Genomic DNA, 25,893 nt, shown 5'->3' with positions numbered 1-25,893 from the left:
GTGCATTTTAGTTTTCAGAAGAACCACAGCGTAAACATACCCTCTAATCTGGCCTTGAGAGGCCTTGGGCGAAGGTCATATATATAACCGAGCACCACACAGCTCGTGACTCGTACTTGAAATCGTTTATATATAGTTTACCAAGGGAGAATTCAAGGATATATTTATCCTAATGCCAGTGTAGAGATCAAGATATATCTTTTAAAACGCACTACTACTAAAACGAAAAAAAAAACTGTGGTACAGAATTTTAAGTGCTATTCGAAATAGTCGTCAAAATTCTTTTAAATCAAACCAACTCGAATACTAGTGAAGGTCGTCGTTACCTTGAAGCAAAACTGACCAGATTTTGCAAATAGACAGACGACGAGTTAGTTTTCTCTCTGTCTTACACAGTGGTCACTGCATTCACTTGGAAGTTAATGGCTACTTCTTGGATGTGGCTGGTAAGGACGGCTGCTGATTGGCTGAAATGAGGTGTGAGTCTGGCCACACCTCCACCTCAGCCAATCACGTACAGGCTGGTCTTGTTATGAAGGTCTCTCCATTAGTGCCAAATGTACGGGGTACAAAAAGAACTTTTTAGATAAATATCATACTTCTGATTAATCACGAAAATGCTTGTACTATATTCTTTCACTATTATATTAGATTGGAAAAATTGTTAGTTGAATCAGAACAGATTCGGATGATAATTAAGATAATTCAACGTTTGTCATTGCTGGTGACTGTAACTAAGCCGCCAGTCCGTTACTTGCCAGGAGGCAGCAAGCCCAGGCCTACATTCTGCAAACTTAACCACAGCAGCTATCGTGTGACAAACGCAGCAATGGCTACAGTGCAGCTTCTGCGTTCTTTTAAGGTATATATGCAACCTTACGTACCAACCATTATTCCATTAAGGCGTGTTTAATGTGAAGGTTATCTGGGTTGAGCTATTCAGTCTTTTAGAGCTGCTATATTATAGCAATTCAAGTACGGCTTCTTCGACAGTGGAGTAAAAAATAATATGATTATATGATGACAGTAAGGTGCCAGTGGGTGGGTGTATGATACTGAACGGGGAGAAAAATTGGTATATAATGGTGATAGAGCATATTTCGCCAGATTTTCATTAGTATGCATCCCTAATATTACTCCTTAACGGATATTTCAGTATTCCCACACGAATTATGAGAACTTTTAGATAAGCGTTAACCTTCAGAGATAAACTGTAGTAAAGTCACAGGGACAAATGATTTACCGGTATTTGGCAAGGGTGGTGATTTCATACCGAATAGAGTAGTGGCGTCAGGAAGAATTGATTGCCATTAGGAAAAAGGTTTACGATTTTTGGTGATCCTTGTGATGTCATTGGGTGAATATTCGAAGAAATACCTGGAGAAGTGCTGTTTGCTCTCTATCAAGAAAGGGTATCATGGATCTCGGCCCCCCTTTTCAATATCAATATAATTACAGAATGTTGAGTAATGATGACGAGGTCAGTTTAGGTAATGCTGGGCCAGGATGTACTTGGTTAGGTTAGAGTCGAATAGGTTTGGTTAGGGTAATTGACACTGATGAGACAAGATTGATGGGGTCCAGATTGGTGGAATGCATTCACAAAACTGTATTTTCCAAAGGTTTTCACTCCCTTTGGAATTCCAGCAAAATAAATGCCCTCTGTCCTGGAATGCACATGAACCACAGAATGTAAGAGACGACCAGGTCTTGCTTTTTTTCATGTCTACACTAATCTTCCTTTCGCCCACTTCCAAACTTCAATACTTTATCCAGACTTTTGATAACACTCTTCCGGTGTTCCAGCACTAATTCTGAATTCATTTTATTCTTGAAAGGAAAGAGACCCCCATTCACAATACTGTAGGTTGAGAGCATTACAGTATCACCAGTTGTAAAAGGGAATGCACTTGCAGGCATTAATTAGTGATGTTCTATTTGCATTATATTCAGACTTTAACAAAGTGCTAAAGCATTGTCTATTGTTTTCCACACCAGATTTTCAATATCGGTCTGATCAGTAGTCCTTTTTTCACAGACATCTTAGCGCATGTTCAAGTATGTAGTAGGATGACTTATTTTAGTCCACTAATGTCATGGACTGTTGTAAATCAGATAATAGTTATTTTGGAGGAACTTTCACAATATGAGTGAAGATAGATCGAAACAGATATTCTCAGTTTTCTTCCAGACCTTTAAGTCTACTGGACATAAGCATGGGTTTATAGAAATGGTATTAGTTGTTGCAGGAAAAGAGAGCAGTAATTGCTTTCACTTAATGATATATTACATTTTCTGTCCATTTTCAACATCACTTTGTCATCAGCATTTTTACCTCAGAAGAAACAGTCCCCAAGTAAAAGGTTTTTAGAAAAGAACACAAATGTGGAATCTGCCCTTGGTATATAGAATTGGCATCTTGTATTAGCACAAGATTCCATGACATTTGCTTATTAGCTCCAGACATCTGATATTTGTCTTGTAACTTTTGCTCATTCATTATAAACATATTTTGTCTAAGAAAACATAATTTATGTAAGAGCTGGGGTCAGAAAATAATATACGAGGAAATCTATGTTGTTAGAATTTGCTCTGGAAATTGGTAGCTAAGAATTAAGATTGTCCAAAGGAAAGCTTGGTTATCTTGTTTTTGCCTCATTGCCTTTATATACAGTTTCAGAGATTCACCCATTAAAGAAAAGGATTGAGTTGAGAAGTACAGTAATAAGAGGCCGGAGCTCTGAACCAAAAAAGGGCACCCTACTTACCTTAGGTAGTCTGTTGTATGTATTGGATAAGGAGGAACTTTTTACAGAAAACACTGGTCAACAAAGATTTTGTCCCATGGAAAACAAAAGTATAATGTATTTTTGCATGCTGAATCCAAATATGTTTCAGAATTTTTCTGTCACCCATGGTTTTTTTTTGCTTAGCATACTCACATATTTATTTATTTATATTTATTTATTTTGCTTTGTCGCTGTCTCCCGTGTTTGTGAGGTAGCGCAAGGAAACAGACGAAAGAATGGCCCAACCCACCCACATACACGTGTATACATACATGTCCACACATGCAAATATACATACCTATACATCTCAACGTATACATATATATACACACACAGACATATACATATATACACGTGTACATAATTCACACTGTCTGCCTTTATTCATTCCCATCGCCAGCCCGCCACACATGAAATAACAACCCTCTCCCCCCTCATGTGCGCGAGGTAGTGCTAGGAAAAGACAACAAAGACCACATTCGTTCACACTCAGTCAGTCTCTAGCTGTCAAGTAATAATGCACCGAAACCACAGCTCCCTTTCCACATCCAGGCCCCACAGAACTTTCCATGGTTTACCCCAGACGCTTCACATGCCCTGGTTTAATCCATTGACAGCACGTTGACCCTGGTATACCACATCGTTCCAATTCACTCTATTCCTTGCACGCCTTTCACCCTCCTGCTTGTTCAAGCCCTGATCACTTAAAATCTTTTTCACTCCATCTTTCCACCTCCAATTTGGTCTCCCACTTCTCCTCGTTCCCTCCACCTCTGACACATATATTCTCTTGGTCAATCTTTCCTCACTCATTCTCTCCATGTGCCCAAACCATATCAAAACACCCTCCTCTGCTCTCTCAACCACACTCTTTTTATTACCACACATCTCTCTTACCCTTTCATTACTTACACAATCAAACCACCTCACACCACATATTGTTCTCAAACATCTCATTTCCAGCACATCCACCCTCCTGCGCACAACTCTATCCATAGCCCACACCTTGCACCCATATAACATTGTTGGAACCGCTATTCCTTCAAACATATCCATTTTTGCTTTCTGAGATAATGTTCTAGTCTTCCACACATTCTTCAACGCTCCCAGAACTTTCACCCCCTCCACCACCCTATGATTCACATCTGCTTCCATGGTTCCATCCTCTGCCAAATCCACTCCCAGATATCTAAAACACTTCACTTCCTCCAGTTTTTCTCCATTCAAACTTACCTCCCAGTTGACTTGTCCCTCAACCATACTGTACCTAGTAACCTTGCTCTTATTCACATTTACTCTCAGCTTTCTTCTTTCACACACTTTACCAAACTCAGTCACCAGCTTCTGCAGTTTCTCACATGAATCAGCCACCAGCGCTGTATCATCAGCGAACAACAACTGATTCCCTTCCCAAGCTCTTTCATCCACAACAGACTGCATACTTGCCCCTCTTTCCAAAACTCTTGCATTCACCTCCCTAACAACCCCATCCATAAACAAATTAAACAACCATGGAGACATCACACGCCCCTGCTGCAAACCTACATTCACTGAGAACCAATCACTTTCCTCTCTTCCTACACGTACACATGCCTTACAACCTCGATAAAAACATTTCACTGCTTCTAACAACTTGCCTCCCACACCATATATTCTTAATACCTTCCACAGAGCATCTCTGTCAACTCTATCATATTCCATCTCCAGATCCATAAATGCTACATACAAATCCATTTGCTTTTCTAAGTATTTCTCACATACATTCTTCAAAGCAAACACCTGATCCACACATCCTCTACCACTTCTGAAACCACACTGCTCTTCCCCAATCTGATGCTCTGTACATGCCTTCACCCTCTCAATCAATACCCTCCCATATAATTTCCCAGGAATACTCAACAAACTTATACCCCTGTAATTTGAGCACTCACTTTTATCTCCTTTGCCTTTGTACAGTGGCACTATGCAAGCATTCCACCAATCGTCAGGCACCTCTCCATGAGTCATACATACATTAAATAACCTTACCAACCAGTCAACAATACAGTCACCCCCCTTTTTTAATAAATTCCACTGCAATACCATCCAAACCCACTGCCTTGCCGGCTTTCATCTTCTGCAAAGCTTTTACCACCTCTTCTCTGTTTACCAAATCATTTTCACATATTATGTACGATATATATATGTAGCAATGCTCTACAGGACATTTGAAACAAAAAGTTTAACAAACACAGCCATTTGCATTGTCTGTGAAGTGCAGTAGCTTCTTTTTGAAAGCACAAGCCTAGATAAATGAGTTACCAGGGGCCTGCAGGAACATGATGAAATGGTGGGACATTCAGTCAGTGCCCACTCCTGAGTAGCAGTTCTCTGTCACTTGCAGACTAGAACTCAATGTGTATACAGTGTCTTTTCCACTCTGTTGAAAGGTTGTGCTTTTGTGTATTCAAGTGTTTTGCTGATACCCCATCCACCATTATGATGCAGAGAAAGTATGTTAATAGTTGGAATTCTTTCTGGCACATCTGCAGTGAATTGACATTCATATCACCAAAATGATCCTTAAGACCCCACATTAAAGAATGCTATGAGCATTACTTTGATTGTAAAGTGGGTGACCCCATGTCTGTTGTGTCGTTTTCAAAGAAGTTTTAACCTTTGAAGATCGTCCAGTTCTACTCCACATTGGAAGTAAGTTCCCCTCCGTTCCTTTGGCTCATGCAGTTAATGTAAAGGAATTGTATGATAACATGAAGCTTCTTTTGGAAAAAATGAAGTATGAGAACTTTAGATATATGTGGTGACCTAAAGGTTCTGGCACTTTTACATGGAATGCAACTTAGTTACTTTAAGTTCTGTTTTTTACTCTGTGAGTAGGATAGCCAGGACAAGAAAATCATTATGTAAAGAAAGTGTTACCAAAACGAGCATCACTGACTCCCTGGAAGAAGAATGTCATCAATCCTTCTAATGTTGATCTTGTCAAAGGTATGGATAAAACTGGTCATGGATTCACACATTTGAGGAATCAGTGATGCAAAAATCAAGGAGGGTACTTTTGTATGACCACAGATCTGGGAACTCCTTTGTGATGAAAAGTTTGATGAGCTAAATTGTCGAATAAACTGCATGGCTGCCATTTAAGAGTTTGTTATGTTGTAAAATATTTATAAACTTCATAGAAAGCTCTGGGGTGCAATATGAGTCTAAAGATTTACTTTTTGGACTCGCCTTTAGACTTTTCCTGGGAAAATCTTGGGACAGTCAGTGATGAGTGCGGCAGAAGATATTACCAGGAAATTTTGAACATGGAAAATCAGTACCAAGGAAATTGGAGCCCCTCTGTGTTGCCAGATTATTGCTGGACACTAAGGAGGGATGTTGCTGAGGCCAAATATAGCCGAAAATCATACACTTCTACATTTTAGAGGTAAATTTTTAAGTGTAATACCAGCCTTATTTATGAGTACTATACAATTATTGTAAAATTTGATTGCTCTGTCACTTAAAAAAATCATGCCGTAAAACTTCTAGAAATAGATTCAAATTCAGTGTAAAAAGTAATATAAGTTCCACCTATTTTAGTTCGTGGGGCAAAAACAGTTAAAGTTTTGTTGACCAGTGAAAGTGGGCAATATAAACTCATAGAGAAAAAGTGGCTAGGGTTTCGTCCACTGTAATCCTTCTCTGTATACATCCTTGCTTTTAATCATGTAAGAGTATATATACAAAAAATAATATACTAGTTAGAATGTAATATCATTAAATCGTTGGCACCAATGCACTCTCAAGATATGTGCACAGAAAATGGCCATAAAATGCAGGATTGCTAAAGGGCATTGACACACCAGTGATTCAAGGGATATTTTAGTGTTAAAGTGTTGTAAATTAATAGAATTATGTTTTCTGGCAGCAAATTAGATTTTCTATATTAATTGCATATACAGAAATAATGCCTCTGTAAGTATGGAAAAATAGGAATTATCATATTGACACACTGGCAGTGCAGGTGTTACTGGACTCTGCTTGCTAAAGGTTACACTGAGTGAAAAGTCACCTTTAGCAAGGCTGTATCACTAGGAGTACAGTCTTGTCAAAAATGTTCTTAATCCGAAGGAGTCCCCATTTCCTTGTTACTGGAGGTAGTGTTGCCTTAGGCTGCAGGAAACTCCTCTGGAAAAAGGTTTTGGGTACCATCAAATCCTTTTTCTTTGAATGGGATCCTTAGGTGATATATAAAAGATTGAATATACTAGCGGTGCAGAGAAGGGTCTTCGAAAACAGTGAATTCCACCAAAATCCAAGAGGATTGCAGTAATATTAGTGAAATACAGAGTGGGGCTATAAGAGACCAAGGTGACAAATGATATGTCTATATTACCATGATATTGCCTTTCTGCATGTATTTTTTCTATTTCCTTAGTGATCTGTGTCTGTGATGTGACACCATAGTTTTCTCTATGTAGCAGTGAGTGCTACACACATAGTCTTATCCTTCTCCACAAACTTCACAGAAATCCACAAGAATTCATTAGTCATCTAGTTTTCCTTTAGTATCGTGGGTATATTTCACCAAAACTGCTTCAGTCTTCTAGGATTTCAGTGAATTTTGTTGTTTAAGAAGACCTTATTTTTGCAGCAATCCTTTGTTATTTGGTGGATCATAAATCATAGATATGTACACAGAAAAGCAGTGAATTGCTAACAATGCAAACAAAATTTCATTGGTAAGCTGATTCTCGTAGAGTATTGCAGATGTAGTTTGTTGATACTATGGCACATAAGCCAGTGTGTTGATGTATACTAGGGACCAATATGTCAGTTATGGCTGAAGTATCAGTCACCCAGTGAAGAATGCCTGTTGACCGAAGAAATTTATGTATATATGAACAGTGCGTAAGACAAGGGAACAAATGGGAACATCAGGTAAGGGGCAAATGGGGAGGTGGTAACAAGTAGTGGTGATGTGAGAAGGAGATGGAGTGAGTATTTTGAAGGTTTGTTGAATGTGTTTGATAATAGAGTGGCAGATAAAGGGTGTTTTGGTTGAGGCGGTGTGCAAAGTGAGAGGGTTAGGGAGAATGAATTAGTAAACAGAGAAGAGATAGTAAAAGCTTTGCGGAAGATGAAAGCCGACAAGAGAGCAGGTCTGGATGGTATTGTAGTGGAATTTATTAAAAAGGGGGCTGCCTGTGTTTTTGACTGGTTGGAAAGGTTATTTAATGTGTGTATGACTCATGGTGAGGTGCCTGAGGACTGGCAGAATGCTTGCATAGTGCCATTGTACTGAGGCAAAGGGTGTGAGGAAGTACCAGGAGAGACTGAGTACAGAATGGAAAAAGGTGAGAACAAAGGACGTGAAGGGAGTGGGGGAGGAATGGGATGTATTTAGGGAAGCAGTGATGGCTTGCGCAAAAGATGCTTGTGGCATGAGAAGTGTGGGAGTTGGGCAGATTAGAAAGGGTAGTGAGTGGTGGGATGAAGAAGTTAGATTATTAGTGAAAGAGAAGAGAGAGAGGCATTTGGACGATTTTTGCAGGGAAATAATGCAAATGAGTGGGAGATGTATAAAAGAAAGAGGCAGGAGGTCAAGAGAAAGATGCAAGAGGTGAAAAAGAGGGCAAGTGAGAGTTGGGGCGAGAGAGTATCATTGAATTTTAGGGGGGATGGAGTGAGTATTTTGAAGGTTTTTTGAATGTGTTTGATGATAGAGTGGCAGATATAGTGTGTTTTAATAGAGGTGGTGTGCAAAGTGAGAGGGTTGGGGAAAATGATTTGGTAAACAGAGAAGAGGTAGTAAAAGCTCTGCGGAAGATGAAAGCCAGCAAGGCAGCGGGTTTGGATGGTATTGCAGTGGAATTTATTAAAAAAGAGGGGTGACCGTATTGTTGACTGGTTGGTAAGGTTATTTAATGTATGTATGACTCATGGTGAGGTGCCTGAGGATTGGCGGGATGCTTGCATAGTGCCATTGTGCAAAGGCAAAGGGGATAAAAGTGAGTGCTCATATTACAGAGGTATAATTTTGTTGAGTATTCCTGGGAAATTTTATGGGAGGGTATTGATTGAGAGGGTGAAGGCATGTACAGAGCATCAGACTGGGGAAGAGCAGTTTGGTTTCAAAAGTGGTAGAGGATGTGTGGATCAGGTATTTGCTTTGAAGAATGTATGTGAGAAATACTTAGAAAAGCAAATGGATTTGTATGTAGCATTTATGGATATGGAGAAGGCGTATGATAGAGTTGATAGAGATGCTCTGTGGAAGGTATTAAGAATATATGGCGTGGGAGGCAAGTTGTTAGAAGTAGTTGTGGATGAGAGAGCTTGGGAAGTGAGTCAGTTGTTGTTCGCTGATGATACAGCTGCTGGTGGCTGATTCGTGTGAGAAACTGCAGAAGCTGGTGACTGAGTTTGGTAAAGTGTATGAAAGAAGAAAGCTGAGAGTAAATGTGAATAAGAGCAAGGTTATTAGGTACAGTAGGGTTGAGGGACAATCCATTGGGAGGTAAGTTTGAATGGAGAGAGACTGGAGGAAGTGAACTGTTTTAGATATCTGGGAGTGGATTTGGCAGCGGATGGAACCATGGAAGCGGAAGTGAATCATAGGGTGGGGGAGGGGGCAAAAGTTCTGGGAGCGCTGACGAATGTGTGGAAGTCGAGGACATTATCTCGGAAAGCAAAAATGGGTATATTTGAAGGAATAGTGGTTCCAACAATGTTATATGGTTGCGAGGTGTGGGCTATAGATAGAGATGTGTGGAGGAAGGTGGAAGTGCTGGAAATGAGATGTTTAAGGACAATATGCGGCGTGAGATGGTTTGATCGAGTAAGTGATAACAGGGTAAGAGAGATGTGTGGTAATAAAAAGAGTGTGGTTGAGAGAGCAGAAGAGGGTGTTTTGAAATGGTTTGGTCACATGGAGAGAATGAGTGAGGATATAGGGTCAGAGGTGGAGGGAACGAGGAGAAGTGGGAGACCAAATTGGAGGTGGAAAGATTGAGTGAAAAGGATTTTGAGTGATCGGGGCATGAACATGCAGGAGGGTGAAAGGTGTGCAAGGAATAGAGTGAATTGGAACAATGTGGTATACCGGGGTGGACGTGCTGTCAATGCATTGAACCAGGGCATGTGAAGCGTCTGGGGTAAACCATGGAAAGTTCTGTGGGGTCTGGATGTGGAGAGGGAGCTGTGGTTTCGATGCATTATTACATGAGAGCTAGAGACTGAGTGTGAACGAATGTGGCCTTTGTTGTCTTTTCCTAGCGCTACCTGACGCTCATGAGGGGGGGAGGGGGTTGTTATTTCATGTGTGGTGGGGTGGTGATGGGAATGAATAAAGGCAGACAGTATGAATTATGTACGTGTGTATATATGTATATGTCTGTGTGTGTATATAAATGTATACGTTGAGATGTGTAGGTATGTATATGTGCGTGTGTGGACGTGTATGTATATACATATGTGTGTGGGTGGGTTAGGCCATTCTTTAGTCTGTTTCCCTGCGCTACCTCGCTAACGCGGGAGACAGCGACAAAGCAAGATGATAATAATATAATATCTATGTAGGTATATGTATGTATATGTGCATGTGTGGGCGTTTTTGTACGTACATGTGTATGTGGATGGGTTAGGCCACTCTTTCATCTCTTTCCTTGCGCTACCTTGCTAATGTGGGAGACGTCGATTAAGTATGATAAATGAATAATGTATATGAAACTATCGAAGATTTTATTCATTTCAGCACTTCTAGCAGGTAAAGTTGAAGATTATGTTTGAACTTTATTACTGTAATGGTATTTGGTGTTGTGTATAGTTTGAGTTTAAGATTGTATGGTTACTTTTCATTTTCACCTAAGTTAAGTTATTTTTTTAACTGTATGACTCTTTTAGGATTGAATTTTAGGCATAGTTTGAATTTAAACTGGTTGCCTTTTGTAGCCACCTGATTGTCTAAGTGTAACTTCATTTTGCTTATACTCTCTCTTCCATCTTCAAGGTCTCTGTGTTGGCTTTTCCCTGTGCATTAGTCATGTACCTTTAACCCACTCTTATCCTTCCCATATTTTTCCTTACTCATAATAACTCATTAATTAAGGGAGGAGACCTAATTTTAAGTGCTCGAGACCTGAACAAGCAGGTGGTGTAAAGGCATGTACAGGATGGAGTGATTTGGAGTGATGTGGTATAGAGGGGGCAACATGCTATCAGTGGACTGAATCAGGTTGTATAGAGAAGCCATGGGAAATTATGAAAAGGTCTTTGGGGCTTGGATGTGGATGGGGGTTGTGGTTTTGTTGCATTTCACATGACAGCTAGAGAATGAATGTGAGCAGAAGTGGCCTTTTCTTCATCTGTTTTTGGCACTGTCCTGCTAATACTGGAAACAGTGAACAAATATGAAAGAGCCAGAGATTATTATTTATCTTTTTCGGCACTTCAACGCTGTCCTTTATCATCCATTTCAGTATTCTGATATGCTGTATATATCCTTTTGACTTGATTCCACAGTGTCCCACCTTATTGATCCCATGCCTACTGCTCATGTTTTGATGTACTGTTTTTACACACATTCAACCTTGCTTCTGCCAATCGCATGATTATAGTTGGTGTTTGCACTGTCCACCACTATTTTTTTCTTTTTTTTTTTTTTCGCTGTTTCCCGCGTTTGCGAGGTAGCGCAAGGAAACAGACGAAAGAAATGGCCCAACCCACCCCCATACACATGTATATACATACGTCCACACACGCAAATATACATACCTACACAGCTTTCCATGGTTTACCCCAGACGCTTCACATGCCTTGATTCAATCCACTGACAGCACGTCAACCCCGGTATACCACATCGCTCCAATTCACTCTATTCCTTGCCCTCCTTTCACCCTCCTGCATGTTCAGGCCCCGATCACACAAAATCTTTTTCACTCCATCTTTCCACCTCCAATTTGGTCTCCCTCTTCTCCTCGTTCCCTCCACCTCCGACACATATATTCTCTTTGTCAATCTTTCCTCTCTCATTCTCTCCATATGCCCGAACCATTTCAAAACACCCTCTTCTGCTCTCTCAACCACACTCTTTTTATTTCCACACATCTCTCTTACCCTTACGTTACTTACTCGATCAAACCACCTCACACCACACATTGTCCTCAAACATCTCATTTCCAGCACATCCATCCTCCTGCGCACAACTCTATCCATAGCCCACGCCTCGCAACCATACAACATTGTTGGAACCACTATTCCTTCAAACATACCCATTTTTGCTTTCCGAGATAATGTTCTCGACTTCCACACATTCTTCAAGGCCCCCAGAATTTTCGCCCCCTCCCCCACCCTATGATCCACTTCCGCTTCCATGGTTCCATCCGCTGCCAGATCCACTCCCAGATATCTAAAACACTTGACTTCCTCCAGTTTTTCTCCATTCAAACTCACCTCCCAATTGACTTGACCCTCAACCCTACTGTACCTAATAACCTTGCTCTTATTCACATTTACTCTTAACTTTCTTCTTTCACACACTTTACCAAACTCAGTCACCAGCTTCTGCAGTTTCTCACATGAATCAGCCACCAGTGCTGTATCATCAGCGAACAACAGCTGACTCACTTCCCAAGCTCTCTCATCCCCAACAGACTTCATACTTGCCCCTCTTTCCAAAACTCTTGCATTCACCTCCCTAACAACCCCATCCATAAACAAATTAAACAACCATGGAGACATCACACACCCCTGCCGCAAACCTACATTCACTGAGAACCAATCACTTTCCTCTCTTCCTACACGTACACATGCCTTACATCCTCGATAAAAACTTTTCACTGCTTCTAACAACTTGCCTCCCACACCATATATTCTTAATACCTTCCACAGAGCATCTCTATCAACTCTATCATATGCCTTCTCCAGATCCATAAATGCTACATACATATCCATTTGCAAATTATGAACAGAGATGAGTGAAGTACTTCTAAAGACATTTATTAAGTCCTTTATGTGAACGTTGTAATATTTCTATATTCAGAAACAAAAAACTTGTTAATACACTGGCATTGTATAGTGTATCCCATCATAAACCCATTTCTACTTTATTACCCAGTTCACTTCACTGTGTTGATGTTTCTATAAACCAATGTGTGACAGTTTTGGCTGTTGGACAATGAAATTATGTATGGTTTTCAGGGTATTCCCTGCCTGAACCTCTACAGGAGTTACTGTGCTGCAGCACCCTCCACAAAGCTCTTCATTGATGGCCATTTTGTTGAAAGTAAAGCCACAGAGTTCATTGATGTTCACAATCCAGCAACTAATGAAGTGAGTACTTTGTGTAAATTTTGAGGTTTGTAATGATGGTCATGCTTTTCTTTTGAAGATGGTTTATAATTGACTTTGAATTATTGCTCTTTTTGAACATGATGTACTTTGAACAGAATTAACCTGTTGTTCTGTTTACTGTAGATGATGTTTGATAACTTTCTAGACAGACTTGGTGATGATACACATGAAATTGACATAGGCTTAGTAGTTCTAAACATAACTTCTGAGTGTATGGATTTGTTAATGTGCGATTTTGATTGAAATAGGTGAACTTATTTATGAATCCTCAGATGAAACTTGGGGATGATTTGAATTCCTATTCTTTACAAACTTGCATGCATGTCCTAAAATCAAGATTATAATTTTTGACTGTCTCAAAATACACAGATTTCAATGTCTTTACTCCATTAGCTCTTTAAGGGAAATATTGAAAGGTAATTGTGCAGTACTTGGTTTCTCTTAAGTTGTAGTGCATCCTGATTTATGATAAATACTTTGATTTATGAAAGAAGAAAGCTGAGAGTGAATAAGAATGAGAATGTGAGTAAGAGCTTGGTTATTAGGTACAGTAGGGTTTAGGGACAAGTCAATTGGCAGGTAAGTTTGAATGGAGAAAAACTGGAGGAAGTGAAGTGTTTTAGATATCTGGGAGTGGATTTGACAGCGGATGGAACCATGGAAGCGGAAGGGAATCATCGGGTGGGGAAGGGGGCAAAGGTTCTGGGAGCGTTGAAAAATTTGTGGAAGTCGAGAACGTTATGTTGGAAAGCAAAATTGGGTATGTTTGAAGGAATGGTGGTTCCAACAATGTTATATGGTTGTGAGGCATGGGCTATAGATAGAGTTGTGTGGAGGAGGCTGGATGTGCTGGAAATGAGATGTTTGAGGACAATGTGTGGTGTGAGATGGTTTGATTGTGTAAGTAATGAAAGGGTAAGAGAGATGTGTGGTAATAGAAAGAGTGTGGTTGAGAGAGCAGAAGAGGGTGTTTTGAAATGGTTTGGTCACATGGAGAGAATGAGTGAGGAAAGATTGACCAAGAGGATATATGTGTCAGAGGTGGAGGGAACGAGGAGAAGAGGGAGACCAAATTGGAGGTGGAAAGATGTAGTGAAAAAGATTTTGAGTGATCGGGGCCTGAACATGCAGGAGAGTGAAAGGCGTGCAAGGAATAGAGTGAATTGGGATGATGTGGTATACTGGGGTCGACATGCTGACAATGGATTGAACCAGGGCATGTGAAGCATCTGGGGTAAACCATGGAAAGTTTTGTGGGTCCTGGATGCGGAAAGGGAGCTGTGGTTTTGGTGCATTATTACATGACAACTAGAGACTGTGAACGAATGTGACGTTTGTTGTCTTTTCTAGCGCTACCTCGTGCACATGCGCTGGGTAAACCATGGGGTAAACCATGGAAAGGTGTGTAGGGCCTGGATGTGGAAAGGTAGCTGTGGTTTTGGTGCATTATACATGACAGCTAGATATTGAGTGTGAACAAATGTGGCCTTTTTATCCGGTTCCTAGTACTACCTCGCTTGAGGGGGGGGAGGATGCTATTTCATGTATGGTGGGGTGGCGACGGGAATAGATGAAGGCAGCAAGTATAAATACATATCTTTATTTATTTATTTTGCTTTGTCGCTGTCTCCCGCGTTTGCGAGGTAACGCAAGGAAACAGACGAAAGAAATGGCCCAACCCACCCCCATACACATGTATATACATACACGTCCACACACGCAAATATACTTACCTATACATCTCAATGTACACATATATATACACACACAGACACATACATATATACCCATGCACACAATTCACACTGTCTGCCTTTATTCATTCCCATCGCCACCTCGCCAGACATGGAATACCATCCCCCTCCCACCTCATGTGTGCGAGGTAGCGCTAGGAAAAGACAACAAAGGCCCCATTCCTTCACACTCAGTCTCTAGCTGTCATGCAATAATGCCCAAAACCACAGCTCCCTTTCCACATCCAGGCCCCACACTACTTTCCATGGTTTGCCCCAGACGCTTCACATGCCCTGATTCAATCCACTGACAGCACGTCAACCCCGGTATACCACATCGATCCAATTCACTCTATTCCTTGCCCGCCTTTCACCCTCCTGCATGTTCAGGCCCCGATCACTCAAAATCTTTTTCACTCCATCTTTCCACCTCCAATTTGGCCTCCCACTTCTCCTCGTTCCCTCCACCTCCGACACATATATCCTCTTGGTCAATCTTTCCTCACTCATTCTCTCCATGTGCCCAAACCATTTCAAAACACCCTCTTCTGCTCTCTCAACCACGCTCTTTTTATTTCCACACATCTCTCTTACCCTTACATTACTTACTCGATCAAACCACCTCACACCACACATTGTCCTCAAACATCTCATTTCCAGCACATCCACCCTCCTGTGCACAACTCTATCCATAGCCCACGCCTCGCAACCATATAACATTGTTGGAACCACTATTCCTTCAAACATAGCCATTTTTGCTTGCAGAGATAATGTTCTCGACTTCCACACATTCTTCAAGGCTCCCATGATTTTCGCCCCCTCTCCCACCCTATGATTCACTTCCGCTTCCATGGTTCCATCCACTGCCAGATCCACTCCCAGATATCTAAAACACTTTACTTCCTCCAGTTTTTCTCCATTCAAACTTACCTCCTAATTGACTTGACCCTCAACCCTACTGTACCTAATAACCTTGCTCTTATTCACATTTACTCTTAACTTTCTTCTTTCACACACTTTACCATACATGTGTATATATGTATATGTCTTTGTATGTATATGTGCCTGTGTTGGTGTTTATGTATATATATGTGGATGTGCATGGTTTGGTGTATTCTTCTTCTGTTTCCTTGCACTACCTCGCTAACATATGAGACAGCATTTAAGTATGATAAAAAATTTTCATTATTATTATTAAACGTAATCATAACACATATTATCATTATACATGATGATTATGCATAATATATTTTATTTATTCATTATACTCAGTTGCCTTCACCCGCATCAGTGAGGTGGTGCTATGAAACACACATATCATAGAATGTGACTAAAAGGGACAGAAGCTTGGGGCTGAAAACCCTCCTCCTCTTGTATTTTGATTTCTAGAAGGGGAAACAGGAGGAGAAGTCAAATTGGGAATGCTCATCCTCCTTGAAGGCTCAGTTTTGGGTGTCTGAATGTGTGTGGATGTAACTAGGATGAGAAAAAAGGTAAGATATGTAATGTGTTTGTGGAAAGAAACTTGAATGTTTTGGCTCTTAGTTAAAGAAAGCTCAAGAGTAATGGGGAAAAATGGTTTGGAAAAATCCTGTGAGTATAGTGAAGGGTTGGTAAGAGGACAAGAGCTGAGAAAAGAGTAGCACTACTCCTAAAGCAGGAGTTGTGGGAGCATGTGATAAAGTGTAAGGAAGTAAATTCTAATTATTGTGGGTAAAACTGAAAGTGGATGGAAAGAGATGGGTGATTATTGGTGCTTATGCTCCAGGTCATGAGAAGAAAGATCCTGAGAGGCAAGTGTTTGGGAGAAGCTGAGTGAGTGTATCAGCAGTTTTGGTGAATGGGACCTTGCATTAATAATGGGTGATTTAAATGTGAAGGTGAGTAATGTGGCAGTTGAGGGTGTAATTGGTCCCCATGGGGTATTCACTGTTGTGAATGGAGATGATGAATAGCTTGTGACTTTGTGTGCTGAAAAAAGACTGGTGATTGGGAAGATCTGGCTTAGAAAGAGATGTACTCAAGTATATGTATGTATTTTGGCTGTGAGTGAAATGAAGCTCAGGGGTAAAGGGGAAGAGTGGTTTGGGAATGTCTTGGGAGTAAAGTCAGGGGTTGGTGAGAGGACAAGAGCAAAGGAAGGAGTAGCAGTACTGAAGCAGGAATTGTGTGAGTATGTGATAGAGTGTAAGGAAGTAAACTCTAGATTGATATGGGTAAAACTGAAAGTGGATGGAGAGGTGGGTAATTATTGTTGCCTATGCACCTGATGATGAGAAGAAAGATCATAAGGGGCAAGTGTATTTGGGAGCAGCTGGGTGAGTGTGTTAGCAGCTTTGATGCATGAGACCAGGTTATAGTGATGGGTGATTTGAATGCAAAGGTGAGCAATGTGGCAGCTGCTGGTATAATTGGTGTACATGGGGTGTTCAGTGTTGTAAGTGGAAATGGTGAAGAGCTTTCAGATTTGTGTGCTGAAAAAGGACTGGTGATCGGGAATACCTGGCTTAAAAAGAGAGATATACATAAGTATGCATAAGTAAGTAGGAGAGATGGCCAGAGAGCATTATCGGATAATGTGTTAATTGATAGGTGTGTGAAAGAGAGACCTTTGGAGGTTAATGTGCAGAGAGGGGCAACTAGATGGATGTCTGACCATTATCTTGTGGAGGCAAAGGTGAAGATTTGTAGAGATTTTCAGAAAAGAAGAGAATTGTGAGAGTAAGTGAGCTTGGAAAGGAGACTTGTATGAGGATGTACCAGGAGAGATTGATTGCGGAATGGAAAAAGATGAGAGCAAATGACTTAAGGGTAGTGGGGGAGGAATGGGATGTATCTAGGGAAGCATTGATGGCTTGTGCAAAAGAAGCCTGTGGCATGAGAAAGGTGGGAGGTGGGCAGATTAAAAAGGGTAGTAAGTGGTGGGATGAAGAAGTAAGATTGTTAGTGAAAGAGAAGAGAGAAGCATTTGGACGATTTTTGCAGGGATGTAGTGGGAAGGACTGGGAGATGTATAAAAGAAAGAGGGAGGAGGTCAAGAGAAAGGTGCAAGAGGTGAAAAAGAGGGCAAATGAGAGCTGGGGTGAGAGAGTATCTGTAAATTTTAGGGAGAATAAAAAGATGTTTTAGAAGGAGGTATACAAAGTGTGTAAGACAAGAGAACAAATGGGAACATCGGTGAAGGGTGCTAATGGGAAGGTAATAACAAGTAGTGGTGAAGTGAGAGGGAGATTGAGTGAGTATTTTGAAGTTTGTTGAATGTGTTTGATGAGAGAGTGGCAGATATAGGGTGTTTTGGTTGAGGTGGTGTGCAAAGTGAGAGGGTCAGGGAGAATGGTTTGGTAAACAGAGAAGAGGTAGTGAAAGCTTCGCGGAAGATGAAAGCTGGCAAGGCGGCGGCTTTGGATGCTATTGCAGCGGAATTTATTAAAAAAGAGGGTGACTGTGTTGTTGACTGGTTGGTGAGAATATTCACTGTGTATATGGTTCACGGTGAAGTGCCTGAGGATTGGCGGAATGCATGCATAGTGCCATTGTATAAAGGCAAAGGGGATTAAGGTGAGTGTTAAAGTTACAGAGGTATAAGTTTGTTGAGTATTCCTGGGAAATTATATTGGAGGGTACAGAGCATCAGATTAGGGAATAGCAGAGTGGTTTCAGAAGTGGCTAGAGGATGTGTGGATCAGGTGTTTGCTTTTCGAGCTTTCGAGAATGTGTGTGAGAAATACTTAGAAAAACAGATGGATTTCTATGTAGCATTTATGGATCTGGAGAAGGCATATGATAGAGTTGATAGAGATGCTTTGTGGAAGGTATTAAGAGTATATGGTGTGGGAGGTAAGTTGCTAGAAGTATTGAAAAGTTTTTACATCGAGGATGTAAGGCATGTGTACGAGTAGGAGGAGAGGGAAGTGATTGGTTCCCAGTGAATGTTGGTTTGCGGCAGGGGTGCGTGATGTCTCCATGGTTGTTTAATTTGTTTATGGATGGGTTGTTAGGGAGGTGAATGCAAGGGTTTTGGAGAGAGGCATAAGTATGCAGTCCGTTGTGGATGAGAGAGCTTGGGAAGTGAGTGAGTTGTTGTTCACTGATGATATCGCGCTGGTGGCTGATTCGGGTGAGAAACTGTAGAAGTTGGTGAAAGAAGAAAGCTGAGAGTAAATGTGAATAAGAGCAAAGTTATTAGGTACAGTAGAGTTGAGGGACAAGTCAGTTGGGAGGTAAGTTTGAATGGAGAAAAACTGGAGGAAGTGAAGTGTTTTAGGTATCTGGGAGTGGAATTGGCAGCGGATGGAATCATGGAAGCGGAAGTGAGCCACAGGTTGGGGAGGGGACGAATGTTCTGGGAGCTTAGAAGAATGTGTGGAAGGCGAGAATGTCATCTCAGAGAGGAAGGACGGCTATGTATGAAGGAATAGTGGTTCCAACAATGTTATATGGTTGTGAGGCATGGTCTAGAGATAGGGTTGTTCAGAGGAGGGTGGATGTGCTTGAAATGAGATGTTTGAGGACAATATGTGGTGTGAGGTGGTTTGATCGAGTAAGTAATGAAAGGGTAAGAGAGGTGTGTGGTAATAAAAAGAGTGTGGATGAGAGAGCAGAAGAGGGTGTATTGAAATGGTTTGGCCACATGGAGAGAATGAGTGAGGAAAGATTGGCAGAGAGGATATATGTGTCAGAGGTGGAGGGAATGAGAAGTGGGAGACCAAATTGGAGGTGGAAGGATGGAGTGAAAAAGATTTTGAGCGATTGAGGCCTGAACATACAGGAAGATGAAAGGCATGCAAGGAATAGAGTGAATTGGAATGATGCGGTATACCAGGGTCGATGTGCTGTCATTGGATTGAACCAGGGCATGTGAAGCGTCTGGGGTAAACTATAGAAAGTTTTTTTGGGGCCTGGATGTAGAAAGGGAGCTGTGGTTTCGGTGCATTACACGTGGCAGCTAAAGACTGCTAGACTGTGGCCTTTGTTGTCTTTTCGTAGCGCTACCTTGTGCACACATGCGGGGAGAGGGGGTGCTATTTCATGTTTGGCGGGGTGGCGACAGGAATGGATGAAGGCAGCAAGTGTGAATAAGTACATGTGTATTTATGTATATGTCTGTGTATGTCTATGTATGTATACGTTAAAATGTATAGGTATGTATATGTATGTGTGTGGGCGTCCATGTATATACATGTGTATGTGGGTAGGTTGGACCATTCATTCGTCTGTTTCCTTGTGTTACCCCAGCTAATGCGGGAGACCGATGAATAAAGATAAAAAAGATGTTTTGGAAGGAGGTAATTAACGTGCATGAGACAAGAACAATGGTAACATCGGTGAAAGAGGCAAGGGGGAAGTAATAATGGGTAGTAATGAATTGAAGAGGAGATAGAGTGAATATCTTTTGAAGGACCGGTGAATGTGTTTGATGATAAGAGTGGCAGATATAGGATGTTTGCATCAGAGTGGTATTCACAGTGAGAGTTGGTGAAAGCCTTGTGTAATGTGAAATGCGGCAAGGGGGCTGGAGTGGATGGTATTGCAGTTGAATTTATTAAGAAAGGGGATGATTGTGTTGTTGATTGGTTGATGAGGATACTCTGTGTATATATGGATCATGGTGAAATGCCTGAGGATTAGTGGAATGCATGTATAGTGCCATTGCACAGGTAAAGGGGATAAAGGTGAGTGTTCAAACTACAGAGGCATAAGTTTGTTGAGTATATCTGGAAAATTGTATTGGAGGGTAATGGTTGAGATAGTGAAGGTGTGTACAGAGCATCAGATTTGGAAGGAGCAGTGTGGTTTCGGAAGTGGTAGAGGTTGTATGGATTAGGTGTTTACTTTGAAGAATGTGTTTGAGAAATACTTTGAAAAACAGATGGATTTGTATGTGGCATTTATGGATCTGGAGAAGTCATATGATAGGGTTGATAAAATACTTTGTGGAAGGTCTTAAGTGTATATGGTGTGGGAGGTAAGCTGCTGGAAGTAGATAAGTTTTTATCAAGGACATGTATTAGTCCTCTTTCTTTTCTTTGGTGTGTTTTTTCTTGTGATTATGTAGTTATTTCTGTATGTTTGTATTTGATGCCACAGGTGTTGAGCTATAGAATGTTTTATTTGTTGCTGGGGTTCTTTAGAGCATTAGAGTTTGTTTGTGAAAAGTGAAACCGAGAGTTTGTGCTTTTGATTGTTGGATGCTTATGTTGGAGGTGAGGAGTTTTGGGAGTTGCTGGCTGTGGTAGATGTGCTTCTCTTGAGTGCAGTTTGAGCACGTGATAGAGTTGTGCTTTTTGGTAATGGGCCTTTGGTACTGTGGTCAAGTTACACTGTTAGTCTGGGGTTATGGTTGATGTCACTTGCTTTCATCAATTGAAAAATAGGACAAATGAAAGTTGGGATGAGTGAGTTTCAGTAACTTTAGGGAGAGTAGGATGTTTATGGAGGAGGAAGATAATGTGCAAAAGAAAAGAGAACAAATGGGAACATAGGTGAAGGGGGCAAAAGGGGAAGTGTTAACTGGTGGTAATGAAGTGAAGAGGAGATGGAGTGAATATTTTGAAGGACCGGTGAATGTGTTTGATAATAGTGGCAGATGTAGGATGTTTGTATCAGAGTGTTATTCAAAGTGAAAGAGTCATGGTGAGTGGTTTGGTGAAGAGAGAAGAGGTGGTGAAAGCCTTGTGTAATACGAAATGCGGCAAGGGGGCTGGAGTGGATGGTATTGCTGTTGAATTTATTCAGAAAGGGGGTGATGCTGTTGTTGCTTGGTTGGCAAGGATTTTCAGTGTATGTTGGATCATGGTGAGGTGCCTGAGAATTGGCAGAATGCATGTATGGTGCCATTGTATAAAGATAAGGGGGACAAAGTGAGTGTTTAAACTACACAGGCATAAGTTTGTTGAGTATACCTGGTAAGTTGTATGGGAGGTTATTGATTGAGAGGGTGAAGGCATGTACTGAGTATCAGATTGGGAGGGATTGGTGTGGTTTCAGAAGTGGTAGAGGATGTGTGGATCAGGTGTTTGTTTTAAAGAATGTATGTGAGAAATACTTAGAAAAACAGATGGACTTGTATGTGGCATTTATGGATCTGGAGAAAGCATATGATTGGGTTGATAGAGATGCTTTGTGGAAGGTCTTAAGAATAAAGGGTGTAGGAGGAAACCTGCTAGAATCAATGAGAAGTTTTTATTGAGGGTTGAAAGCTTGTGTACAGGTTGGAAGAGAGGAGAGTGAATGGTTTCTATTGAAGGTTGGTCTGTGGCAGGGGTGTGTGGTGTTACCATGGTTGTTCAGTTTGTTTATGTATGGGTAGGTGAGGGAGGTAAATGCGAGAGTCTTAGAGAGAGGGGCGAGTATGCTGTCTTTGGTGGTTGAGAGGGCTTGGAAAGTGAATCATTTGTTTGCTGATGATAGAGTGCTGGTGGCAGATTTGATTGACAAACTGCAGAAGCTGGTGACTGACTGGTGGGAAGAATGTGTGAAAGGAGAATGTTGAGAGTGAATGTGAATGTAACTAAGGCTTAGCAGGGTTGAAGAACTGGTTAGGACAGGTTGATTGGGGTGTGAGTTTGAATGGAGAAAAATTGGAGGAAGAATGTGTGGAGTGAAAGTTATCTGGGAGTGGGCAAAAATGGGTTTGTTTGAAGGAATAATAAACCCATCAACATTATATGGATGTGAGGCATGGGTGATAGATAAGGCTGTGTGGAAGAGGATGGATGCATTGGAAGTGAAATATTTGAGGATAGTATGTGGTGTGAGGAGGTTTTATCAATCAAGTAGTGAAAGAGTAAGAGATGTATGGTAACGAAAAGAGTTTGGTCGAGAGAGCAGAAGAGGATGTGCTGAAATGGTTTGGATATCTGGAGAGAATGAATGAGGAATGTTTGACAGAGAGGCTATATGTGTCAGAAGTGGAGGAAACAAGGAGATTGTAGAGACCAAAATGGAGATGGAAGGATAGAATAAAAAGATTTTGAGTGACCAGGCCTAAACATGTAAGAGGATGAAAAGCATGCATGGGATAGAGTGAATTGGAACAATGTGGTATACTGGGTCGGAGTGTTGTCATTGGACTGGATGAGGGCATATTAATCATCTGGGGTAAACCATGGAAAGGTCTGTGGGACCTGGGTGTGAAAGGGAGCTGTGGTTTTGATGCATTACAAGTGACAGCAAGAGAAAGGATATGAGCAGATATGACGTTTCTTTGTTTGTTCCTAGTGCCACCTCACAAATGTGGAAATGGTGATTAAATGTATATAGACAGTGCCATTTTCTTGTCGCAGATCTTTTGGCCAACTGAGATGGTTAAGTTCCCTAAAAGCATGATTAAAGAATTGATTTTGGTAGATTGACAAAAACATTAAGTGATGTGATGAAAGAGTGGGTGGGATAGTGTTATGTAATGGGGAGGCGCAAAGTTAAGAAATAAGGATATAATGGTTAAGCATGTGTGTGATAAAGAGAGGCTGTGGAGAATGGAAAATGTGAAAAATTCTTTATCTAAGGGAGATTGTATGTCACTCATCCTATTGTATGACATTAAATAATGTGAATGTCATAAATAGATTTTTTGTGTAGGAATGTGACGTTATTCTTTTAGGTTGTGACCCGAGTACCTAAGACAACCCAAAATGAGATGCAGGCAGCTGTTGATGCTGCAAAAGTGGCCTTCAAAAGTTGGTCAGAAACTTCTGTTCTCACACGCCAGCAGGTCATGTTCAAGTATCAGGAGATCATCAAAAAGAATATTGTGAGTATGAAAATCTGAGACATGTTCAGATGTCCATACCATATGTCCACTTCCATTTTATTGCTTTCCTTAACCTGCAGTCACAACAAGTCTTATATATTAATTTGTTTCATTGTGAAAATATTTGGAAGTACTTGTAGTCAAGTGGGAGGTAAGTTTGAATGAAGAAAAACTGGAGGAAGTGAAGTGTGTTAGATATCTGGGAGTGGATTTGGCTGCAGATGGAACCATGGAAGTGGAAGTGAGTCACAGGGTGGCAAGGGGGTGAAAGTTCTGGGAGTGCTTCAAAATGTGTGGAAGACAAGAACATTATCTCGGAAAGCAAAAATGGGTATGTTCGAAGGAATAGTGGTTCCATCAATGTTATATGGTTGTGAGGTGTGGAAATGAGATGTTTGAGGACAGTATATGATGTGAGGTGGTTTGATCGAGTAAGTGACGAAAGGGTAAGAGAGATGTGTGGTAATAAAAAGAGTGTGGTTGAGAGAGCAGAAGAAGGTGTTTTGAAATGGTTTGGTCACATGGAGATAATGGGTGGGGAAAGATTGACAAAGAGGATACATGTGTCAGAGGTGGAGGGAATGAGGAGAAGTGGGAGACCAAATTGGAGGTGAAAAGATGGAGTGAAAAAGATTTTGAGCGATTGGGGCCTGAACATGCAGGAGGGTGAAAGACGTGCAAGGAATAGAGTGAATTGGAACGATGTGGTATACCGGGGTTGACGTGCTGTCAGAGGATTGAACCAGCGCCTGGGGTAAACCATGGAATGTTTTGTGGAGCCTGGATGTGGAAAGGGAGCTGTGGTTTTGGTTCATTATACATGACAGCTAGAGACTGAGTGTGAACGAATGTGGCCTTTGTTGTCTTTTCCTAGCGCTACCTCGCACGCATGCGGGGGGAGGTGGTTATCATTTCATGTGTGGCGGGGTGGCGGCAGGAATGAATAAAGGCAGCAAGTATTAATTATGTACTTGTGTATATATGTATATGTCTGCATGTGTATGTATATGTTGAAATGTATAGGTATGTATATGTACGTGTGTGGACGTGTATGTATATGCATGTGCATGTGGGTGGGTTGGGCCATTCTTTCGTCTGTTTCCTTGCACTACCTCGCTAACGCGGGAGACAGCGACAAAGTATAATAGAATAGAATAGGTAGGGTTTTTTTTTTTTTTTTTTTTTTTATACTTTGTCGCTGTCTCCCGCGTTTGCGAGGTAGCGCAAGGAAACAGACGAAAGAAATGGCCCAACCCCCATACACACGTACATACACACGTCCACACACGCAAATATACATACCTACACAGCTTTCCATGGTTTACCCCAGACGCTTCACATGCCTTGATTCAATCCACTGACAGCACGTCAACCCCTGTATACCACATCGCTCCAATTCACTCTATTCCTTGCCCTCCTTTCACCCTCCTGCATGTTCAGGCCCCGATCACACAAAATCTTTTTCACTCCATCTTTCCACCTCCAATTTGGTCTCCCTCTTCTCCTCGTTCCCTCCACCTCCGACACATATATCCTCTTGGTCAATCTTTCCTCACTCATTCTCTCCATGTGCCCAAACCATTTCAAAACACCCTCTTCTGCTCTCTCAACCACGCTCTTTTTATTTCCACACATCTCTCTTACCCTTACGTTACTTACTCGATCAAACCACCTCACACCACACATTGTCCTCAAACATCTCATTTCCAGCACATCCATCCTCCTGCGCACAACTCTATCCATAGCCCACGCCTCGCAACCATACAACATTGTTGGAACTACTATTCCTTCAAACATACCCATTTTTGCTTTCCGAGATAATGTTCTCGACTTCCACACATTTTTCAAGGCTCCCAAAATTTTCGCCCCCTCCCCCACCCTATGATCCACTTCCGCTTCCATGGTTCCATCCGCTGACAGATCCACTCCCAGATATCTAAAACGCTTCACTTCCTCCAGTTTTTCTCCATTCAAACTCACCTCCCAATTGACTTGACCCTCAACCCTACTGTACCTAATAACCTTGCTCTTATTCACATTTACTCTTTTTTTTTTTTTTTTTTTTTTTTTTTTATACTTTGTCGCTGTCTCCCGCGTTTGCGAGGTAGCGCAAGGAAACAGACGAAAGAAATGGCCCAACCCCCCCCCATACACATGTACATACACACGTCCACACACGCAAAATATACATACCTACACAGCTTTCCATGGTTTACCCCAGACGCTTCACATGCCTTGATTCAATCCACTGACAGCACGTCAACCCCTGTATACCACATCG

At 41.3% G+C, this 25,893-nt stretch overlaps 1 protein-coding gene across 1 annotated transcript in view; it reads left to right on the top strand.

Annotated features, from left to right (window-relative positions):
• Positions 1 to 709: 709 nt before the first annotated feature.
• LOC139765246 (probable methylmalonate-semialdehyde/malonate-semialdehyde dehydrogenase [acylating], mitochondrial) overlaps positions 710 to 25,893 on the top strand; it is a 70,743-nt gene continuing 45,559 nt past the window's right edge. The window contains exons 1-3 of the mRNA XM_071692583.1: positions 710 to 862; positions 12,975 to 13,106; positions 23,463 to 23,612. Of these exons, the coding sequence (XP_071548684.1) occupies positions 830 to 862; positions 12,975 to 13,106; positions 23,463 to 23,612 (315 nt within the window). The 5' untranslated portion in view covers positions 710 to 829. The remainder of the gene's footprint in view (positions 863 to 12,974; positions 13,107 to 23,462; positions 23,613 to 25,893) is intronic.

The sequence above is a fragment of the Panulirus ornatus genome, chromosome 53, assembly GCF_036320965.1.
Source record: "Panulirus ornatus isolate Po-2019 chromosome 53, ASM3632096v1, whole genome shotgun sequence".
Lineage (NCBI taxonomy): Eukaryota > Metazoa > Arthropoda > Malacostraca > Decapoda > Palinuridae > Panulirus > Panulirus ornatus.
Note: the sequence above shows the minus strand (reverse complement) of the source record. Positions and strands in the feature narration are given on the sequence as shown.